The sequence below is a fragment of the Euleptes europaea genome, chromosome 8 (assembly GCF_029931775.1).
Source record: "Euleptes europaea isolate rEulEur1 chromosome 8, rEulEur1.hap1, whole genome shotgun sequence".
NCBI classification, from domain to species: Eukaryota; Metazoa; Chordata; class Lepidosauria; order Squamata; family Sphaerodactylidae; genus Euleptes; species Euleptes europaea.
This window is the reverse complement of record NC_079319.1, coordinates 79517797-79536781: the sequence shown is the minus strand read 5'-3', so window position 1 is coordinate 79536781 and position 18985 is coordinate 79517797. Positions and strand designations below refer to the sequence as shown.

Genomic DNA, 18985 nt, shown 5'->3' with positions numbered 1-18985 from the left:
ACTCAGCTGCTGTGCTTCATGCCCAGGCCCTATTTATTTTTAATAGTCTATTATTTGGTAGCTTGGTAAAAAAAAATAAACATTGGATACAGAGGGGTTACCTTAATATGTACTTACAGATTAATCCTTACAAGTAAATACTTTACTTAGCTCTCCTGTGTCTAGGTGAACCCCAAGCAGTTTAGAAAGGGGTATAATAGACCTAATTGTGCTATTTTAAAAATCCATGTATGAATTTTTCAGCAACTCCAGTATAATGTAAACTGTGACATTTTATGAAGAACTGTTGTTTTATAATAAAAGTGTAACTATAAAGAAATTTTTATCTGTTATCTGCAATAGGAAATTACACTACTTTCTTTGTCGAGTAGTGGATACCTTAATTTGATTGCATTGATTTACACTGTGGAATCCACCTTGAGTCTCAGTGAGAAAGGCAGATGGGTAGCCTATTCCTGAAGGGGGGGGGTAGATCCGCAGCAGCCGCGGAGGAAATAAAGGTATTTTTAAAAAATAAGTAAAATGGAAACAGGCAAAATGCCCCATTGTGAATAGTGAGGCTACACCACCAAAAAGGTGGCGCAGCCATGCCAGTGGCTCGAGGGAGTGTCCCCAGGGTGAAAAGGGTTTGAAAGCTGATTTATGTAAACTCCCATCCCCTGGAATTCCCTGGGAATGCCTCCCCCCAAGCCGACGCATGCTCCCACTTCTGGAATTCCACTCCCAGCATGGCTGCGCTGGCAGTGGAGTCCCGCACAGCAGCATGACTTACCGCTACCTACGTGAATGTCTCCCATGCCACCATAAGTGCCCCTTATCCCGGGATAAAAGGGCACTCATGCCAGCACGGGGTCACGCCAGCTCCTAGGCCAATTTGCCTCTCCTACAGGATTGCGCTCTGTACATACATAAATAAGTGTACATACTTTTTTTCAACTCTCCTGGATGCATGGACCCCCCCACTATTGGAAAGTTAAAATTTTCTTGTCTGAGTTATCAGCTATGCCATTGTTAAAGGAGAGTTTTGACCATGTCAGCCCCCACCAGTACTTCCGAGATGAAAATGTTTCATTTGATCCCTGTCACTTTAGTATTAGTTTTAGTTTAGTGAAATGCTAAGCAGTAAACATAGAGATACAGAATGGAAACAGTACAGAACAGTATATGCCTGTGCTTGAAATGGCACAGAATAGAAGAACAAAATTACTTTTTGGCACTGCTGTCAGGTTAGCTGTGATCTTCAATATGTAGGAAGATGGGGGGGGGGAATCTAGTCCTCATGTTGCATCTGAAAGCAGAATGAGGATTTCTCAACAGCTCAGTCTCTCAGACTGGTATAGGTATTAAAAGGTCAAACTAGTCAGGTAAAACTATGTTTATTTGCCCTTCTTACATCTATATAAAGGGTGTGGGGGAGAGTCTTAGTTTACCATGAGAAGGGCTACATAGCTGAGGGGAAGGGAACCCCATTGCTCAGTGCTGAAGCTGGGCTTAGAGAAAACTGCTTGAAGTGATGGGGCACAGGGAAAGAAAGTAATGGGATGGTTCAGCTGTCTTCATCTGGGCACCCTTTGTCAGGGTAAAAATAAGACCACCCTACACATGAAAAGGCAGCCCTGGAGATCTCCTACTATTATAGTTGATCTCCTGATGATCAAGAACAGTTGCCCTGGAGAAAATTGTTGCTTTCTAGGGTGAATTCTATGGCATTATACCCTGTTGAGGTCCCTCCCCTCCCCAAACCCCACCCTCCCCAGACACCCCCCCCCCCAAAATCTCTAGGTCTTTCCTAACCGCGAGCTGGCAACCATAACTACATGTGGCTGCTCCTGTAATATCTAATTTGACCCTAGGAGAGTGAGGTGCAAGCCAGAGAGTCTCAAAATCTCCTCTCAGCTGTGAACTCACTGGGCACTGAGGTCTCAGTTTCCACACCATATGCAAAATGGAGATACTAATTCTGACTTCAGTTGAAGGATTGAGAAAAAGACTGCCAAGGTATTGCTCATAAAATGCTTTAAGCACCTAGAGAAAGCAAACAAATGCTAAATATGTTTACTGCTCTATTAAATAAAGTTGGACCACTTTTATGTGTTATTTGAATTGTAATATAACATTAAAAGAATTCTGAATTACACTGCAAGCACTTTTTTTGTTTTGTGTATCTTGGAACAAATTTACTGCGACTATGTTTACTGGCTCCTAGTTTTGTTGTTTACAATAATCTATCTTATCTTTCTTAACTACAGGACTCCTTAGTAATGGCCCGTCGAAAGGATTAGGACTGGGGTCGGAACAGCTAGAGAATGAGAAGGACGATGCGTCGCAAGTGTCCTCCACTAGCAATGATATTAGTTCTTCAGATTTTGAAGAGGGGCCATCAAGGAAAAGGTCAGATTCCAATATAAATCTAATAAAAATGCATTCCATATTGAAAGAGCTGAATAGTGCAGTCTGTTTATACGTAGTTTTATTAGTTAATGACGCTTAGAAGATACACCAAAAGTTATAATCAAGTTACCCCTAAATGCTCATTTGCATACAGGTGCTCTATATGCACTGGAACAGGAATAGTGCAGTGTGGTCCAGCAGATAATGTGTGTGTGGACTAAGGCCTCTGATTGATATGAGCTTAAATCTCTATGTAGTTTGGGCTCTGTACATGGGAAAGCTGCTACATCTTAGCCTTACCAGAGGCTACAAAGGATAACAGTGATAATGAAAAACCAGCTGAAGACCAAAAAGCACTTTGCTTGTTAAAATAGCTATATGTGTGTTGGTTAATAAACAACATCAGTACATACTTGACAATGGCTAAATGAATGGGTACCATCTTTTATGTCGGGTGGGGAACCTATTTTCCTCCAAGGGCCATTTGGATATTTATAATATCATTCGCGGGCCATACAAAATTATCAACTTAAAAATTAGCCTACCAAGCCCCAAGCAGGCAGCTGCCCCAGATGACCCCCCTCGCGGGCAAGCGGGCAGGCATCCAACCGGTGGCGCACTCACCCAACCTGGTGGCACAGGATGGTCTGTTGCACCAGCCAGATGTAGCCGTCCAGCCATATGCCGGAGTTGCTCCTGCTCCGCATGGTTGGGACCGGATTCTACAACTGGCTCCTGCTATCTCCGCCTGCAGGGGTGAAATGAGAACACACTGGCTAAGAACTCCCCCCCCCTCCACGCACATTCTGGCCCTGCCCCCTTTAACCCCTCAATTGTTGCCACTTCCGCCGCCAGCCCTCTTGTAGTACAAAGGGAATACGTTTCTCCACGGCCCGGGTGGGAAAGTGTTAACACAGTTTCTTGGGTGGTCCTAGCAGCTCCATAGCTAACGACTCTTCTGCAAGGGGGGAAAAAGCAAAACAAACTCGCATTCGCCTTGAATAGAGGCTATTCCTGTCCACGGAGGGGGCAGATTGCCAGTCTTCGATCCTTGTGAGCTAGAGATCTGCCAGGACCCACGAAGGGCCAGACCAAATGATTTCGCGGGCCTTAAATGGCCCCCAGGCCTGACGTTCCCCACCCCTGTTTTATGTAAACTTTTCACTTGGAAGTAAAGCTGTTCCCATGTCCTTATCTCATCATTTTAGATTTGTCTGAAGTGAATGGCCTTGTAAGGCTTTCTTTGGGTCTACTAAAACATGTGCTTTCCTTTTTACAGTGGTTGACTTGTTAAATGAAACATGGAGTCATACTATTTATTCAAATACCTGAAGAGTAATTGTGCTTGTCATTGTATAGCTTACATACAAATAGTGTAATTTCATAAGAAAGATATGTTAGTGTCATTTCGTTTGATTTACTTGGAATGGAACTAAAGGGCAGTAGCTTAAAAGGCATAGATAATCAGCAAGTGCTGTCTGTATGGGGGAACCTCATTATAAAGATGCTGGCTATTGTCAGTAGGGGGGCTACTCTGAGATAATACAGTAACAATCTAGCTCCCATCTCTGAGAAGTCAGTAATGACATCCTTGTTGAACTCATTGTGTTACAATCTGGGCTACTTCCTAAATGTGCAAAATATGAACTAAAATTGAGATGCTCCAGCCAGCCTCTTTCAGAAAAAATACACTTAGAAGATGAGAACAAGCTATGGGGATTTTCTCCCTTCTCTAGTTCAGACAGAAAATTGGCTGCCTCAGAAAAAGGGGGCTTACTAAAAAGGCTATGCCATGGCTCCAAAGGCTATGCCATGGCTCAAAAGATTACTTGAAACACAAAGTACAGTTACCTAAAAGAGTTTATTTTGTTTTCCAGATATGTTGAATAGTAGAAGGCGAGTGTCTAAACTAGTTATGGGGAAGCCAAATCTATTTTAATTATATAATTTGTGTATATGTGTGCTCATGCACGCATGAGAGGGAGGGAGGGAGAGAAAGAGAAATTACTAAAAGGGTTCAAACAAAACAAAAAAACATTTGAAGTCGGTTTCAGGTCGCTGGCTCAAGATTGACTCAGCCTTCCATCCTTCCGAGGTCGGTAAAATGAGTACCCAGCTTGCTGGGGGTAAAGGGAAGATTGACTGGGGAAGGTACTGGCAAACCACTCCATAAACAAAGTCTGCCTACAAAATGTCAGGATGTGACATCACCCCATGGGTCAAGAATGACCCGATGCTTGCACAGCGGACCTTTACCTTTTTTAAAGTAAACTTTAAAAACATTAAATTAAAATACTGTTTATTTTAATTCAAAATACTCTTTGGAATAGTAGTTCTTTCTCTCTATGATTCTGGACTGTACCTTCTGAATATCTGCTCTGTCCATTTCTCCATTTCATATATTTTCTTCTGCAGTTCTATTATGTACTTTTCCTTCCCCAAGGCTTGTTGACACAATCAGTTTGCTGAGATGAATGGCTCCTCACTAGTTTCCATTTCCCATTAAATAATCCCTTAAAGATATAAACAAAAGCTCAAGAAAGTTGAAAGCCAAGAAAAGAGACCCAGTTTAATTTGGAATATTGATTTGCTTCTATTCCTAATAAGAGTAGCTGAATAAGTTTTTTAAAAAGGCGCATGGGTATATATGGACAGTGAAGCAATTCTGTCTTGAGTCTACCTTGAATCCAAGTAAGACAAAAACTTTATTCCCTAAGGAACAAAACATTTTTGAGAGATTGTCAGTTTTATTGAAAACATAGTTAAATTGTCAGTTATTGTTCCTGTTCATAAATGTATTCCCCCCCCCCCATGTTTTGCGATTTTTACAGTCTCTTTGAGGTCATTTCTACAAAGCAGTGCAATAAATTGCAAATATTATTTTAACATCTTTCTTTTGTGTTTTGTGTACAAAATCTTGGCAAGACTAATGTTATGTGCTTGATCACAATGAAGTCTTTATTATTGGGTAGTGCAGGTTTTAGTGTGGAGTGTAAGCACGCTCAAGAAAGGATTTGGCTGTGGAACCAAAAATATGTTTCTGTGCTCCAGACAGTGGTCAGGAGAATAGACCTGGTGATAGAAGAGCTGTCTCTTCTGATGTCAAGCTGTGCAGAATTCAGAACATGTGATAAGTACTCTTTATAGGGTTGACTGAAGATTATGTTTTTGCAACTCTCTGGAATTTCTTGTCAAACTCTTACATACCAACTAATAGCATTTCTGATCACATATAAGATTAACTTTCATGCATTCTCCTTTCTTTCGGCTGTCATTGTATCTCCTATTTCTGCTGGACTCGCAGGCACGTAAATGATGATTATGTCGTTTTTGTAATGTAAAATACAAATAATTTGGCTTGTTTCATCTCTTAATTTTTTTAAATTTGCATTTTAGGAAGGTTTGCCCCCTAGTGGTTAAATTGTTCCTAGGAGGTTCTGAACAAGGCTTCATCACATGGCTTGCTGTCCATTGAAATGTGGGTTTTAATCTAGGAGCATTCCATGTTTAGGCTACAATTCTCTCATTCCCTTAACTAGCGTATGCACTGGTTTTGGTTTGTGTATGCGTATCTGTGTTTTAAAGTAATGTCACAAGTGCTGTGTGTCTGTTGTTGCTGTGCACACTGGAAAAAATAATCAGCCAGATAATGAAGCAAGGACCTTTGGGGTCATTGCTCAGTAATAAATCAGGTTTAGGAGATGATGGAATATTGTTCCTAATTAAATCAGCACCTATGTTCTCCTACTGAAGAATAGATGCTACAGTGTTCACCCATAGGAGTTCCCCTGCTGCAAATGAGTCCTCTGAAGAAAATATTTCTTGTTAGGAAGAGTTACACCCATGTCTACTCAGACGTCTGACATGAGCATCTAAAGTTGTATACGAGTGTTCAGCACTAACTTAGGTAATAAATTCTATCCACAGTGTTGTTCTCACAAAAGAATAATTGTATCGTGTATAATTGTGTGCTGGTCTTGAGTAGCAAACATAATGATAGCAGCATCGTAACAGGGACAATAATGCAAACTTGCTTTACAGGATTGTTAGAAACATTACTGAGATAACATTTGTTAAATGTACTGCACACATGGGGGGGGGGGGAAGGGTTAAGGTCCCCTGTGCAAGCACTGGGTCATTCCTGACCCATGGGTGACATCACATCCCGACATTTCCAAAGCAGACACATAGGAAAAGCAGTTCACAAATTCTAAGAATTTTTTAAAATTATGTAGACAGCATCAAGAGCCTTAATTTGTGTGTGTGTGTGTGTGTGTTAAGTGCCGTCAAGTTGCTTCCAACTCATGGCGACCCTATGAATGGAAGTCCTCCAAAATGTCTTATCTTTGACAGCCTTGGTTAGATCTTGCAAATTGAGGGCGGTGGCTTCCTTTATTGAGTCAATCCATCTCTTGTTGGGTCTTCCTCTTTTCCTCAACTTTTCCTATCATGATTGTCTTCTCCAGTGACTCTTGTCTTCTCGTAATGTGACCAAAATACGATAGCCTCAGTTTAGTCATTTTAGCTTCTAGGGTCAGTTCAGGCTTGATTTGATCTATAACCCACTGATTTGTTTTTTTGGCAGTCCACGGTATCCGTAACACTCTCCTCTAACACCACATTTCAAAAGAATCTACTTTCTTCCTATCAGCTTTCTTCAATGTCCAGCTTTCACACCCATACATAGTAATAGGGAATACAATGGCATGAATTGACTTGATCTTGGTGACCAATGACACATCCTTACACTTTAGAATCTTTTCTAGCTCTTTCATGGCTGCCCTTCCCAATCTCAATCTCCTTCTGATTTCTTGGCTGCAGTCTCCCTTTTGGTTGATGATGGAGCCAAGGAATATAAAGTCTTCAACAATTTCAATTTCCTCATTGTCAATCTTAAAGTTGTGTAATTCTCCTGTAGTCATTACTTTTGTCTTCTTGATGTTCAGCTGCAGTTCTGCTTTGGCACTTTTTCTTTTAACTTTCAGAAGTAGTCTTTTTAAGTCTTTGCTATTTTCTGCCAGTAATGTAGTATCATCGGCGTATCTCAAATTGTTAATGTTCCTCCCTCCAATTTTCACTCCACCTTCATCTAAATCTAATCCAGCTTTCCTAATTATATGTTTTGCATATAGATTGAAGAGATAGACAAGGATGTATTTTATCTCCCTAACACCTTTGCCAATTGGAAACCATTCTGTTTCTCCATATTCTGTTCAAACTGTGGCCTCTTGTCCAGAGTACAGGTTGCGCATCAGAACGATCAGATGTAGTGGCACACCCATTTCCTTTAAAACCAGCCATAGCTTTTTGTGATCCACACAGTCAAAAGCTTTGCTGTAATCTATGAAACACAAGCTGATTTTCTTCTGAACTTCTTTGGTATGCTCCAGTAACCAATGTATATTTGCTATATGATCTCTAGTGCCTCTTCATTTCTGAATCCAGCTTGAACATCAGGCATTTCTCATTCCATATATGGTAACAGCCTTTGCTGTAAGATTTTGAGCATCACTTTAATTGCGTAAGAAATTAATGTGATGGTCCGATAGTTGCTGCAATCTTTGACTTCTCCTTTCTTAGGAATTGGAATGTAAATGGATCGTTTCCAGTCTGTGGGCCGTTGTTTTGTTTTCCATATCTGTTGGCCTATTCTTGTCAAGATTTTGATGGACTCAGTTTCTGTAGCTTGGAATAGCTCTGTTGATATCCCATCTGCTCCTGGTGATTTGTTTCTCTCAATTGCTCTCAGTGCAGCTTTCACTTCACTTTCTAAAACTGTCGGTTCTTCTTCAAAAGATTCTTCTAGGAAGAAATCTGTCATCCTTTCATCTCTTCTGTATAGTCCTTCAGTGTATTGTTCCCACCTTTTCTTTATTTTGTCCTGTTCAGTTAAAGTATTTCCATGTTCATCATTCAGCATGCCTAACTGTGCTTTAAATTTCCCTTTGATTTCTTGGATCTTGTGGAACAGATCTCTTGTTCTTCCTTTTTTGTTCTCTTCTATTTCTTTACATGGGTTATTATAATAGTTCTCTTTGTCTCTATGTACGAGTCGCTGGAACGTTGCGCTTAGACTTTTGATTCTGTTTCTGTCACCTATCTGGGTGTGGACCCTGGGGAGGTTGGGGTTTGGGGGTGGGAGGGACGTCTGTGGAGTATAATGCCATAGAGTACACCCTCCAAAGCAGCCATTTTCTCCTGGGAGACTGATCTCTTGTTTGGAGAGCCGTTGTTATTCCAGGAGATCGTCATGCCCCACCTTGCCCCCACAACATGGTTTTCTCCCCTGTCCCCTCCTGCTCCAGCCCAAAGTGCCCTCCAAAATGCTGCCTCCAGCATCCAGGAACAACATTCCAGGGTTATTTTGGGCTGCAGCGAGTAAAGGGAGGTAAGAAAGTCCAGTTCCATGGGTACAAATCCTTCCACCAAGCCATCTCCTTATTTAGAAGTCCTTATTATAAAACTAAGTGTCTAATGCAGAACATTTTTCAAAGTGACTTCTTTAACCAGCAACCCATTTATTTATGTAAGGCATTTTTAAACCACCTCTCTAGTGTCTAGAGATGAACATGCACTTTAGCACTTTTCAGAATATATTGGGAATGATATCCCATTATGTTCATCTAGGTTGACTTAGGAAAGTCCATTCAGGTGGCAAAGCAGATGTAAAGAGGTAGTGACAGCCTTGTAGATAAGTGCTACAAAGTTTTTTAATCCTTCCAGCTACATGTTTCCTTTTATCCCGTGGCAGCATATTGCCCAGAAGGAGTTATTACTAACCCCAGGTAAATGGATGAATCAGGTTGGGGCAAGCCACTTGTGCTGAATTTCATTTTCTTCATTTCCTTGTGGCTTAATGTTATCCATTGGTAGAGTATCTTTTTTCTTCTCCAGATATCAAAGGACTTTATGAGCTTTTAGAGTTCACTAAAAATATTTTGGGGATTAGATAGGCAACAGAAGGATTGTTCTATCAAAACTTCTAACACTATTTTCTTCAGCAGTGATAGTATGGTTTTTAATAAATATTTTGTCTATTTGTTAAATTATGAACCTTCCTTAGGGACAAATTGTCTGTGTAACTTAATAAAGAACACTCTCCATAATTCTTTGAGCACCTACTGCATAAGCTATAAAGAGGTTTAATCCTGTTCAAGTGTGCATCTATAACCCTTGACTTGGAAGGGAGAGGCTCATAAATAAATAAGTGCTTACATTTGTTCCTTTTGGAGTACACCGTGAATAAGTAAAACTAATGGTATGTGTGGGTAACACCCCCCTCCAACAACTGATAACTTAATAGTCAAATTTAAAACTTGCCTTAAAAAATTAATAACTGTAGGACACGAACTGGCACTCATTTCAGATTATCTAATATTAGTTCGTAATGAGCCTTTCTCATCAGAAGATGAAAAAAAAAATGCCAGTGCAGGCATCAATGCAATGCAGATGTCATGAAGAATACTTCTCAAGGTCTTCCCTATTTCATTAAAGCAACTAAACTTAAAAAAAAAAGAGATGGTCATATTTTGTTGTGACAACTATATTAACGCTTCTACAATATATTTTAATATATTAATATTTCGTAAATACGTGGTTGTTTAAATCAGCACTGAGGCATTTTTCAGAAGCATTATGATTTCATTAATACTATGTTAATTTCCAAATAGCAAAACTTTTCAAGACAAATCCCAACTGATTTGTAAATGTGGATATACCGTGCAATCCTGAAGGGGGGGGTAGCACCTTAGGAACTGGTGTGACCCCGTGCTGGCATCCATGCCACTTTGCGCCATGATAAAGTGGCACAGACACCGGTGCAGGGGCGTTCTCTCTCTGAGGCAGGAGAGCATCTTCTAGCTTGGGTGTTTTCCGCTCCCTGCTCAGGGAGGCAGGCTCAACTATTCACTTCCTGTCTCCCGGGCAGAATACCCCCTCCTTTCTTCTGTTTAGAATCCTGCCTCGCTGGGGAGAGCATCAGAGACTGTTGGCTCTGTAGCCTAATTGTAAATTAGAGAAATATTCTCTCTCTGTCTTTTATCCTTCCTTGTTATTTGTGTACTTTTACTTTGTTTAATTTCTATCTGTGAAGGAATGCGAAATGGCCTCTAATAACGATAAAAATGACGATGGCTTTATGTCTGAGGACGATCGGCCCACTGGTCTTTTAATATTCAAGGCAGTAATAGATCAGCCCTGGTTAGTATTTGGATGGGGGACCACCAAGGAAGTCCAGGGTTGCTGTGCGGAGGAAGGGACTGGCAAACCACCTCTGTTAGTCTCTTGCCATGAAAACCCCAAAAGGGGTCGCCATAAGTCCGCTGCGACTTGACCGCACTTTACGCACACACACACACATACAACAGATCAAAATGCCAAAGACCAGACTGCCTCCTCTAGCCACAGTGGTTGAGAAAATGAGGGAAAGAAAGAGGGAGAACTTTTACCTCAGAAAAGGAAGAGGCAAAAAGCGACCGTTAAAAAAGACGCAAAAGCAGCACCAGAAATGGAAACGGCTGCCGCAAATACCGGATCGACCCCAAGCAGTCACGATGGTAATTTTCAACCCCCCTCCAAGAGATCAATACAATAACAGCACAAGAAGAAGCCTTTGTGAGGGGTAATTCAACTAATCCCTCCCTTACTCAGGCTGCGCTATTGCTGCCAGCCTTTAGGTCGGAACTTGCTATGCTTTTCAGTAATGGATCCGCGACGGTTTGCAACTGTTATAAGCTCAATCTCCAGCACAGTCCGTGGCTGGCGACTATGTAAGTCAACCCCGTTTCCCATGTTACGCGGAAAATCAACCCTGCCTTCCATGCCAGGCGTTTAGTGGGCAAATACAAGTTGGGAGACAATGGCCCACCAAAGCAGCAAGAAAGACAGTACTGTTAGCTGCAGGCAGTCAAAACCAGCAAGACTCTTTCCCTCAAGGCTCCCAATTTTTTATCCTTCCAGGTACATGTTTCCTTTTATCCAGTGGCAGACACAGAGGAAGGAGAATTTTCCTCCGAGAAGGAATGTGAGGAACCTACCCCAGAAGAACACCAGAATAGGTTGTTCAGAAGGGAAGATTTTCAGTCTTTCCTAGCTAAAGCAATTATGGCTCTGGATCTCTCTGAGGATCAGGAAACAGCACAAGAGCCTAGTGGAAAGAGACCAAGACCAAAAGGGGCTAAAGAATGTTTTCCAAGTTGTAATCCATCTGATAAGACAGTGCCATTCCCAAAGTTTTTCGAGAATGTAGTCAAGGAAGAGTGGGAAAAGCCTACGTCAAATAGACAGTTTGAAGGCTCTATCAAAAAACTATATGATTTAGCCCCTCATGCCACTCATTACAACTGCCACTCATAGATGCACCAATAGCTGCACTCCAATCGTCTGGGCTTGTCTCAGAAGATGGTATGGGATCACTTAGGGATCCTCTAGATAGGAAAGCAGACTTTGCTACAAAAAGAGTTCATGAAGCTTCTGCATTGGCAGTCAGGGCTACAGCCACAGCTTCACTTATTTCTAGAGCATCAGTAGCTTGGGGTCGCAAGATGATACAGCTTATCCCACCAGAAAATAGGAGATTACTAGAAGGAGCAAATAGGATGCTAAAGGCTGCTACCTCCATGGATATTATGGCGTTTGCAGCCAGAGCCATTGCCACCAAAGTAGCTACCAGAAGAGCATTATGGTTAAGGGTCTGGCCAGCAGACTCACGTTCAAAATCGGTTTTAATGTTTTACCCTTTTCAGGGAAATCTGCTTTTGGGGGGGGGGGGAATAGATAGTATACTAGTTGAATCTAAGGATAAAAAGAAATCTATGCCCAAACATTTACGGAGGGATTTCAGAGGGTCAAATTCCAATGGATCCTTTCGTTCCTTTCACACACTACCAAGTTACAGAAATGACCAAAGAAGGTCTCAGTGGTTCAGTAGCAATAGCAGTTCCTTTTGTAGAGGGGGGAGATTTTCTAGACCATTGCCATTCCAGCAGCAACAGTCAGAAAGAAATAGCAAACCCTTTAAACCTAACAAACAGTGACTCCAAGTCACAAGCAGTGGGGGGAAGATTGCAAAAAAATTTTTTTTTAGAACTCCTGGGTTCTAAAAATAATTTGATCTGGATAGAGAATAGAATTTTTAAGTCTTCCCCCAGACAAATTTGTTCTATCCCCCAGGTCACAAAAGAAGGAAAAGCATTCGATCACCTCTACCATGTTTATCTCTGTTGTTCTGGTCTGTATATGGTTCCTTCCTGTCCATTCCTAGCTTGGGAAGTCTCGAACTGAGGAGGAGGAGGGGCCTATTCCCTCAAGAGGAGACAGGAAGTTGAAGGTTTTTGTTCCTACCTCCCTGAGCAACCAATGGGAATAACCCAATGTTTCAAGATGCCCTCCTTACCTCAGAGCAGAAGGAACCTTCACGCCAAGTAATCCAAGGTTCATTAAGTATTGTACTCAGGAAGGCTTGTCAGTGAATTACAGATTTTTCTCAAAAAGCTTGTGTTTTAAATATAGGGCCTGGACCATCACTGAAGAGAAAATAGAACAAGTGACCCACTTTAAACATTTAAGAGTAACATTTAGTTATAAACTTGCTTGGAAAGTGAATATAAATGCTTTCTTTTTTTCTTTTTCTTGTCTTTTTCTGTTTATCTTCTGCTTCTTCCTTTGTTTAGTCTAAAGATGGGCAGTATGTACCTGCAGCTATTGAGGCTTTTAATGCCAAGGTGATCCCACAGGTTTTATTCAGGCCAGGTGTTTGTGTTAATGGAACTTTATTTTCTCCTTCAGATTGCAGATGTACCCAGTTGTATTGCATGAACTGCACTTACAGCAGAGTTTGCTCAGCACTCATTGGAGGCTAAAGCTTGGTGCTTTTAAACAGAGGCTGAAGGCTCTTATTCATTGCCCAATTCCCTGAAGGGTTCTCTGGTGTCTATTGAGGGAAAGCTGTTTTAGAAGTGTTTGGGAGAAGTCTGCGGACAATAAACTAGTAACATGGGCTATGAAGCACTGAGGATGGCTAGGAAGAGGGTAATTGCTCTTGATCATGTTAGTACACTGATTTGTGCAAGGTGTGTATGTCCTATCCTTGCACTGGGAATTCTTCCCTCTTTAACCCTTCTCTCATATTTACATTTTCTTACTACCCTAGCCAAAGCTGCAACTTTATGCTAGGCCCACTGAATGTCTTGCTCACTGCAGAATTTGGGGACTGCTTTACTAAAACGTGCTTCGCTAAAACTCCCATTTTCAGATCATTTCTGCTGTTGTGCTTCAGGTGCAGTAGAGACCATAGATCATCTTATTTTATATTGAGATTACTGGTTTTTATTTTGACATTTCTGGATTATGCCTGTTAGGAACAAATACCAATTTACTTGAACACATGAAGCTGCCTTATACTGACTCAGACCCTTGGTCCATCAAAGTCAGTATTGTCTGCTCAGATCAGCAGCGGCCCTCCAGGGTCTCAGGCAGAGGTCTATTCACATCACCTACTTGCCTAGTCCCTTTAACTGGAGATGCCGGGGATTAAACCTGGGACCTTCCGCATGCCAAGCAGAGGCTCTACCACTGAGCCACAGCCCCTCCCCCCTTCTGCTGAACCTTGGGTGGCCTCCCTTTGGCTAGCAGAAGTTGATCCGTTAATAAATCACCTGTTGACTTATAACAATAGTGGTTTCCTTAAGGTAGTGTTATGGTGGGTTTTTATTTACTTTATTCTTGGTAAAATTTTGTACAGTTATTTAATGTTTAATTTTGTGTATAGTATTTTATTAATTTTGTTCAAGACCATTGGTTAAAGGAGCTTGTTAATAAAGGAAAGGATCTGTCATGCTTTAGTTTAGATGTCTAGTCTTCTGCCAGATCATTATATAAACCTCAACTTGTAGAATCAGTATGTCTTCATATTCTTTTTGCAGTATTGTTGAAAACTAGAAACTCTTGATGAGGGCAATAACAGCTTAAATTCACAGAAAATTTGAAATATTGACTTAATTTCTGTACCTAGGTGACTTGTATGTATTTAGTCCATATATCAACTCATAGAATCATAGCGTTGGAAGGGACCACCAGGATCATGTAGTCCAACCTCCTGCACAATGCAGGAAATTCACAACTACCTCCCCCCATACCCCCAGTGACCCCTACTCCATGCCCAGAAGATGGCAAAAAAAATAAAAAATAAGCCAGGCTCTCTGGCCAATCTGGCCTGGAGGAAAATTGCTTCCTGACCCTAGAGTGGTGATCAGCACTACCCTGGGCATGCAAGAAAGGGCCACGAGAGCTAAACACTGATGCAAACCTTCCCGCCTGCCCTCTCATGAGCTGCCTAAGATCATAGAATCAGCATTGCTGACAGATGGCCATCTAGCCTCTGCTTAAAAAGCTCCAGTGAAGGAGATTCACTGGAAAGAGTGGTCTAGATCCAGTTCAGGAAATTATTTGTTAATGAAAATATTTATATTACTTCCTTTTCCACGGTCCACAGTGGCTCAAGGTAGCTTACAAATTTTCAGGCGTGAACCAACTCTGAATGTAGAATTAAAACCTCCTCAACATCAATGACAAAACAGGCCTCAATACAACTTAGTCACAGTTTCCCAGCCTCAGAATAATTAATTCATTTGCTCTTTGAAGCCTCTTTAAACCAAATGGCTTTATCTGTGTCAAGGAGGTTGCCCTCCTAGGGAAGGCTTACATAGAAGTGGAACCACAGCTGAGAAAGGGCCTGGCTTGTGCCACGGAGGATCTCATGGACTTCAGGGATGGGACATTCTGGAAAAGTTTCAGAGAAAGCCTACGGTGACCCCCAGAGAAAGCGCTTAAATGTGGGACTCCACTTCAGAACCAAGCTAGGAACTATCAAAACCGGGTTCTGACAGCGGATGTTCTTTTCAACTGATGATTTAAACAGTAATAGAGTGATATAATGTTAATGAATCTAAATGCAGTCAGGGTAAATGTCAGTGTTTCAGACAGACCCTTCACTGTTTTTAGGACCTCTTAGTTTTTGTAACTTTAGACTACTGTTAAGCTACAATTGGGCAAGTCTGAAATTGAAGAAAAAAGGAAGCGTAGTGGGCATGGCTTACATGGAAAGTATATCTCTATGCAAAAGCAATAATTTTAATAAGTGTTTAGAGTGTACCGAGGTTGTGTCTAATGACTACATGCACATCTGCCACCCGATACAGATGTACCAGCACCTCAGCTCCTACTGTGATTATGCAATTAGGAGGAACTTGTGGGCTTCTGCTTCTTGTGTCTCACTCCTTACACTAGAGTTCCTTTTCGTTTTGAACAATTACATCTGCACTGTTGTTTTAGTTAGTGCCAAACTACAGTGTGGGATTTCCAGTTGCAGTTTTGGCTTAATTATTGTTGCAGATGTAACTCTGATGCTGAAGCAGAGGGAAGAATGGCTACATGAAAGGAGGCAGGAGGAGCCAACACAGCATTCCCAATTGCTTTACGGTGGTTGGGAAATCAATATTCTATTTGTACCATGGTTCTAAATAGGCGTGTTGGAAAGTTCGATTGGTTTCTCAGTGGACACACATGAAATAAAGTAGCAATAACTATACGACAGTTGCCAAATGGCACATTCTACAGGTACGCTTTCTTTTCTTGTGTGTGAACAATTCAGGGGCAAAATGCATCCTTCAAGGGTGACTCATAACTGTATCTTACCTTAGCATAAAAACTCCCTTGCTGTACAATCCAGCATCCTGTATACATGGCATGGAGATAAAAATGCAAGACTATGGTCAGCTTTTCACAAACATATCGAATTGTGAGTGAGATTGAAGAATAATTCAGATTAACGTCACATGTTTTGAACGGTACCTTTACATTGCTCTGGAGAATGCTGACTGTGGCTTTTCAAAAGCAAGCCAGTTCGGTTAAAATGTACAATAGATTCTTTGGGTTGAGTCCTTAATTGTACTATAATTTGGCCAGATGCAAATGTGAAACCAAGTGGGAAAAGGGGTTTGCTTTCTATGCCCCACCCCCACTTTTTCTGTTGCTGGCAAGAAACAGTTCTCCGTATTACAGAAATTAAAGTGGAATTGGCAATAAATATAATTTTACTACCAACAGAGAGTCATTGTTTTGAGGGAAGTGTTTATCATGGCATTTGAGTACTAAAAGATAATTCTAAACTAAAAAAAACCAAAGGTGGCAATATTTTTATCTTACTTTTTTGGAGAGCGGCATTATTGCCACAAATTAACTGTAAATGCAATTTTCCTGAAGCAGCACAGGTGTTACTTCATTAGGGCTGCCAGTTTCCTGTTGGGGGTGGGGGATCCCTGCCTCCAGCTCCTATTTCCCAGGGCCATTCCTGCAGCTGGGGGGGGGGGGACAATAACTGGAGGGGAAAAAACACTGTCAGCGAAGGCAGGAATGTCTCAAGTTTTGTGGAAAACCTGGAAGTGCTGTCAGTCCTTTCTAAGAATCGGCAAAATTGCTAAGCAATTCCTAGAGAGGCATGGTGGTCCCCCATATTCCCCCCTGGACTCCTGTACCCTCATACATTTAATATAGTGCTCATTTGAAGATGTCCAAATTTGGATCTGATTCAGGAAACCAGGTTGTTGTTGTGAACTTGTTTTTTATGTGGTTGATTTCGAAGCTGCTTGAACAAGCTGTTTATGGCCAGCATGTGCTTTTGCATTGAAAGAGAAGACATGAACTGAAGCTGAAGGGAAAAAGCACACACTTCCGTAATGTTTTGTGCCTCTGTATATTTAAGTGCATTTGAACACAAATCCTGTGGAAGCTTTTAATAAAAGTTTGTTGAACCTATGGAGTTGAATAATGTAAAAAGTGGGGTGCTGATTTTTGCCCATTTTTGAAGGCTTCACACAAACATGTAGCTATAACTTTTTGAACATTCATGCTTTCAAACCAGTTTACAATCCAGAATTATGATGAAGTTAATTGTTGGCACCATGCTTTAAATTCCACATTTCTGATACCGGAATAAAGATCATTTGGAAATTTAAAATTAACTGCAGCTGATATAATACTTCAGTTTGTAATTCAGTGTGGCTAATGGTTTTAAAACCAGAAATGGGATTGGTACTTTTGCTTTAAATATAGTCTCTGGATTGGAACATTTCAATTAAATATTTGAAGTCTGTTCTTGTTTCCTTGTGAACTGCAGTATTTCCTCTGTTAATTGCTTTGCCAATATTTCCTAGTATACGTCCCTTCAGTGACTAATGATTTACATTACTGTGGCTCTGTATATTTTTACTTAATTAACTTTAACCTTTCCCACTCTTTTTTTGCTGTGATTATAGAAGGTGAGACTTTGTGACTCATTGATCTTATGACCTACCTGTTTACAACTGACTGTAGCACTACGGATCAATATGCACTGGTAGCATCCTTATTTCTTTCTCCCATGTATCAGCACTGTTGTTCTGTTGGAAGCTGCTTGTTGCTGATTTTACACATTATCTGGTTTTGCTTTGTTAGTATAATGTATAACTCTGAATGCCAACTGTTTCATTTGATGAAAGAGAACAAGATGACTAGCATGTTCTGAATAGCAAATCAGCCCATTTAGGATAAGAAAATACCTTGTACTTTCAGATGTATGCATGAAAGGATAATGAAAGCATTTGAACCCTTAGAGCCCAGGTATGTTTCTGGTGTCTTTTTTTTTTTTTAAAGGCACGTTAAACCCCCAAATGAATTTTGATTGTATATGCTCACCACCGTGCAGAATGTTTTGTGTTGTAGGGATGAAGAGTAGATTATATCAATGGATAGTGCGTATGATAGACATTTTAGTATGTGAGAGAGTTCCTTATATATCTAATAGCACCATCAATGTGCACGGCTCTTTGCAGAATGAAAGAAGATAGCTGTGTAAAAGGCAATTATTGGGTGGAGCTATTTCTTTTACAGTGTCAAATCTATTACTTGTTGAAATTATCCCATAGCACAATAGGTGAGGCACCTAAGAAACAGAGTCACTAACAGCATTTGTTGTATTGGCTTCTATATTGCCTCAGTCCAATTTTTTAAAAAACACATTTCTTATTCGTGATCTGGAGACAGGGATGGGCAGTGAGGTGTCCAGGTTTGCAATTGTTTCTGGGTTGTTTAGAACAGTGAGAGCCCAAATCGACAGTGAGGAACTCCAAAGGGAGAACAAAAATAGATTTAATTTAAGTAAAAGAAAAGTGATATACACTGGCAAAAAAATCCTAGCTTCACTTATATGCTGATGGTATCTGAACTTGCTGAGATTACCCAGAGGGGGGATTTTTGAGTCATAGTTGAAAGCTCATTTAGAATTACATCTCCAGTGTCCTCCGGAATTCTGCTTGCTGAAGGGCAGGCGTTGGAGAAAGACTGTTGCCGATCACATTGGCTAGCTGGCCACTGTGGAAAAGCAGCATGCTGGAGTTGTCCTGGTCTAGCAGGGCTCTTTGTATGTTCCTGTGCCCTACAACTGTGGGCACTCTCTTCTGCATATTATCTGATGTCTGTACATTATTTGGAAAAGATACAAGGTCTGTTTATTTAGGTTGGCTTTCAGTTGTTTAGCGTTATCTGGGGAAACAGATACAGC

At 40.9% G+C, this 18985-nt stretch overlaps 1 protein-coding gene across 1 annotated transcript in view; it reads left to right on the top strand.

Annotated features, from left to right (window-relative positions):
- The window catches only part of JARID2 (jumonji and AT-rich interaction domain containing 2), a 235764-nt gene that overhangs the window by 144649 nt on the left and 72130 nt on the right, over positions 1-18985 (top strand). The window contains exon 3 of the mRNA XM_056854075.1: positions 2250-2391. Coding sequence (XP_056710053.1) covers positions 2250-2391 — 142 coding nt within the window. The remainder of the gene's footprint in view (positions 1-2249; positions 2392-18985) is intronic.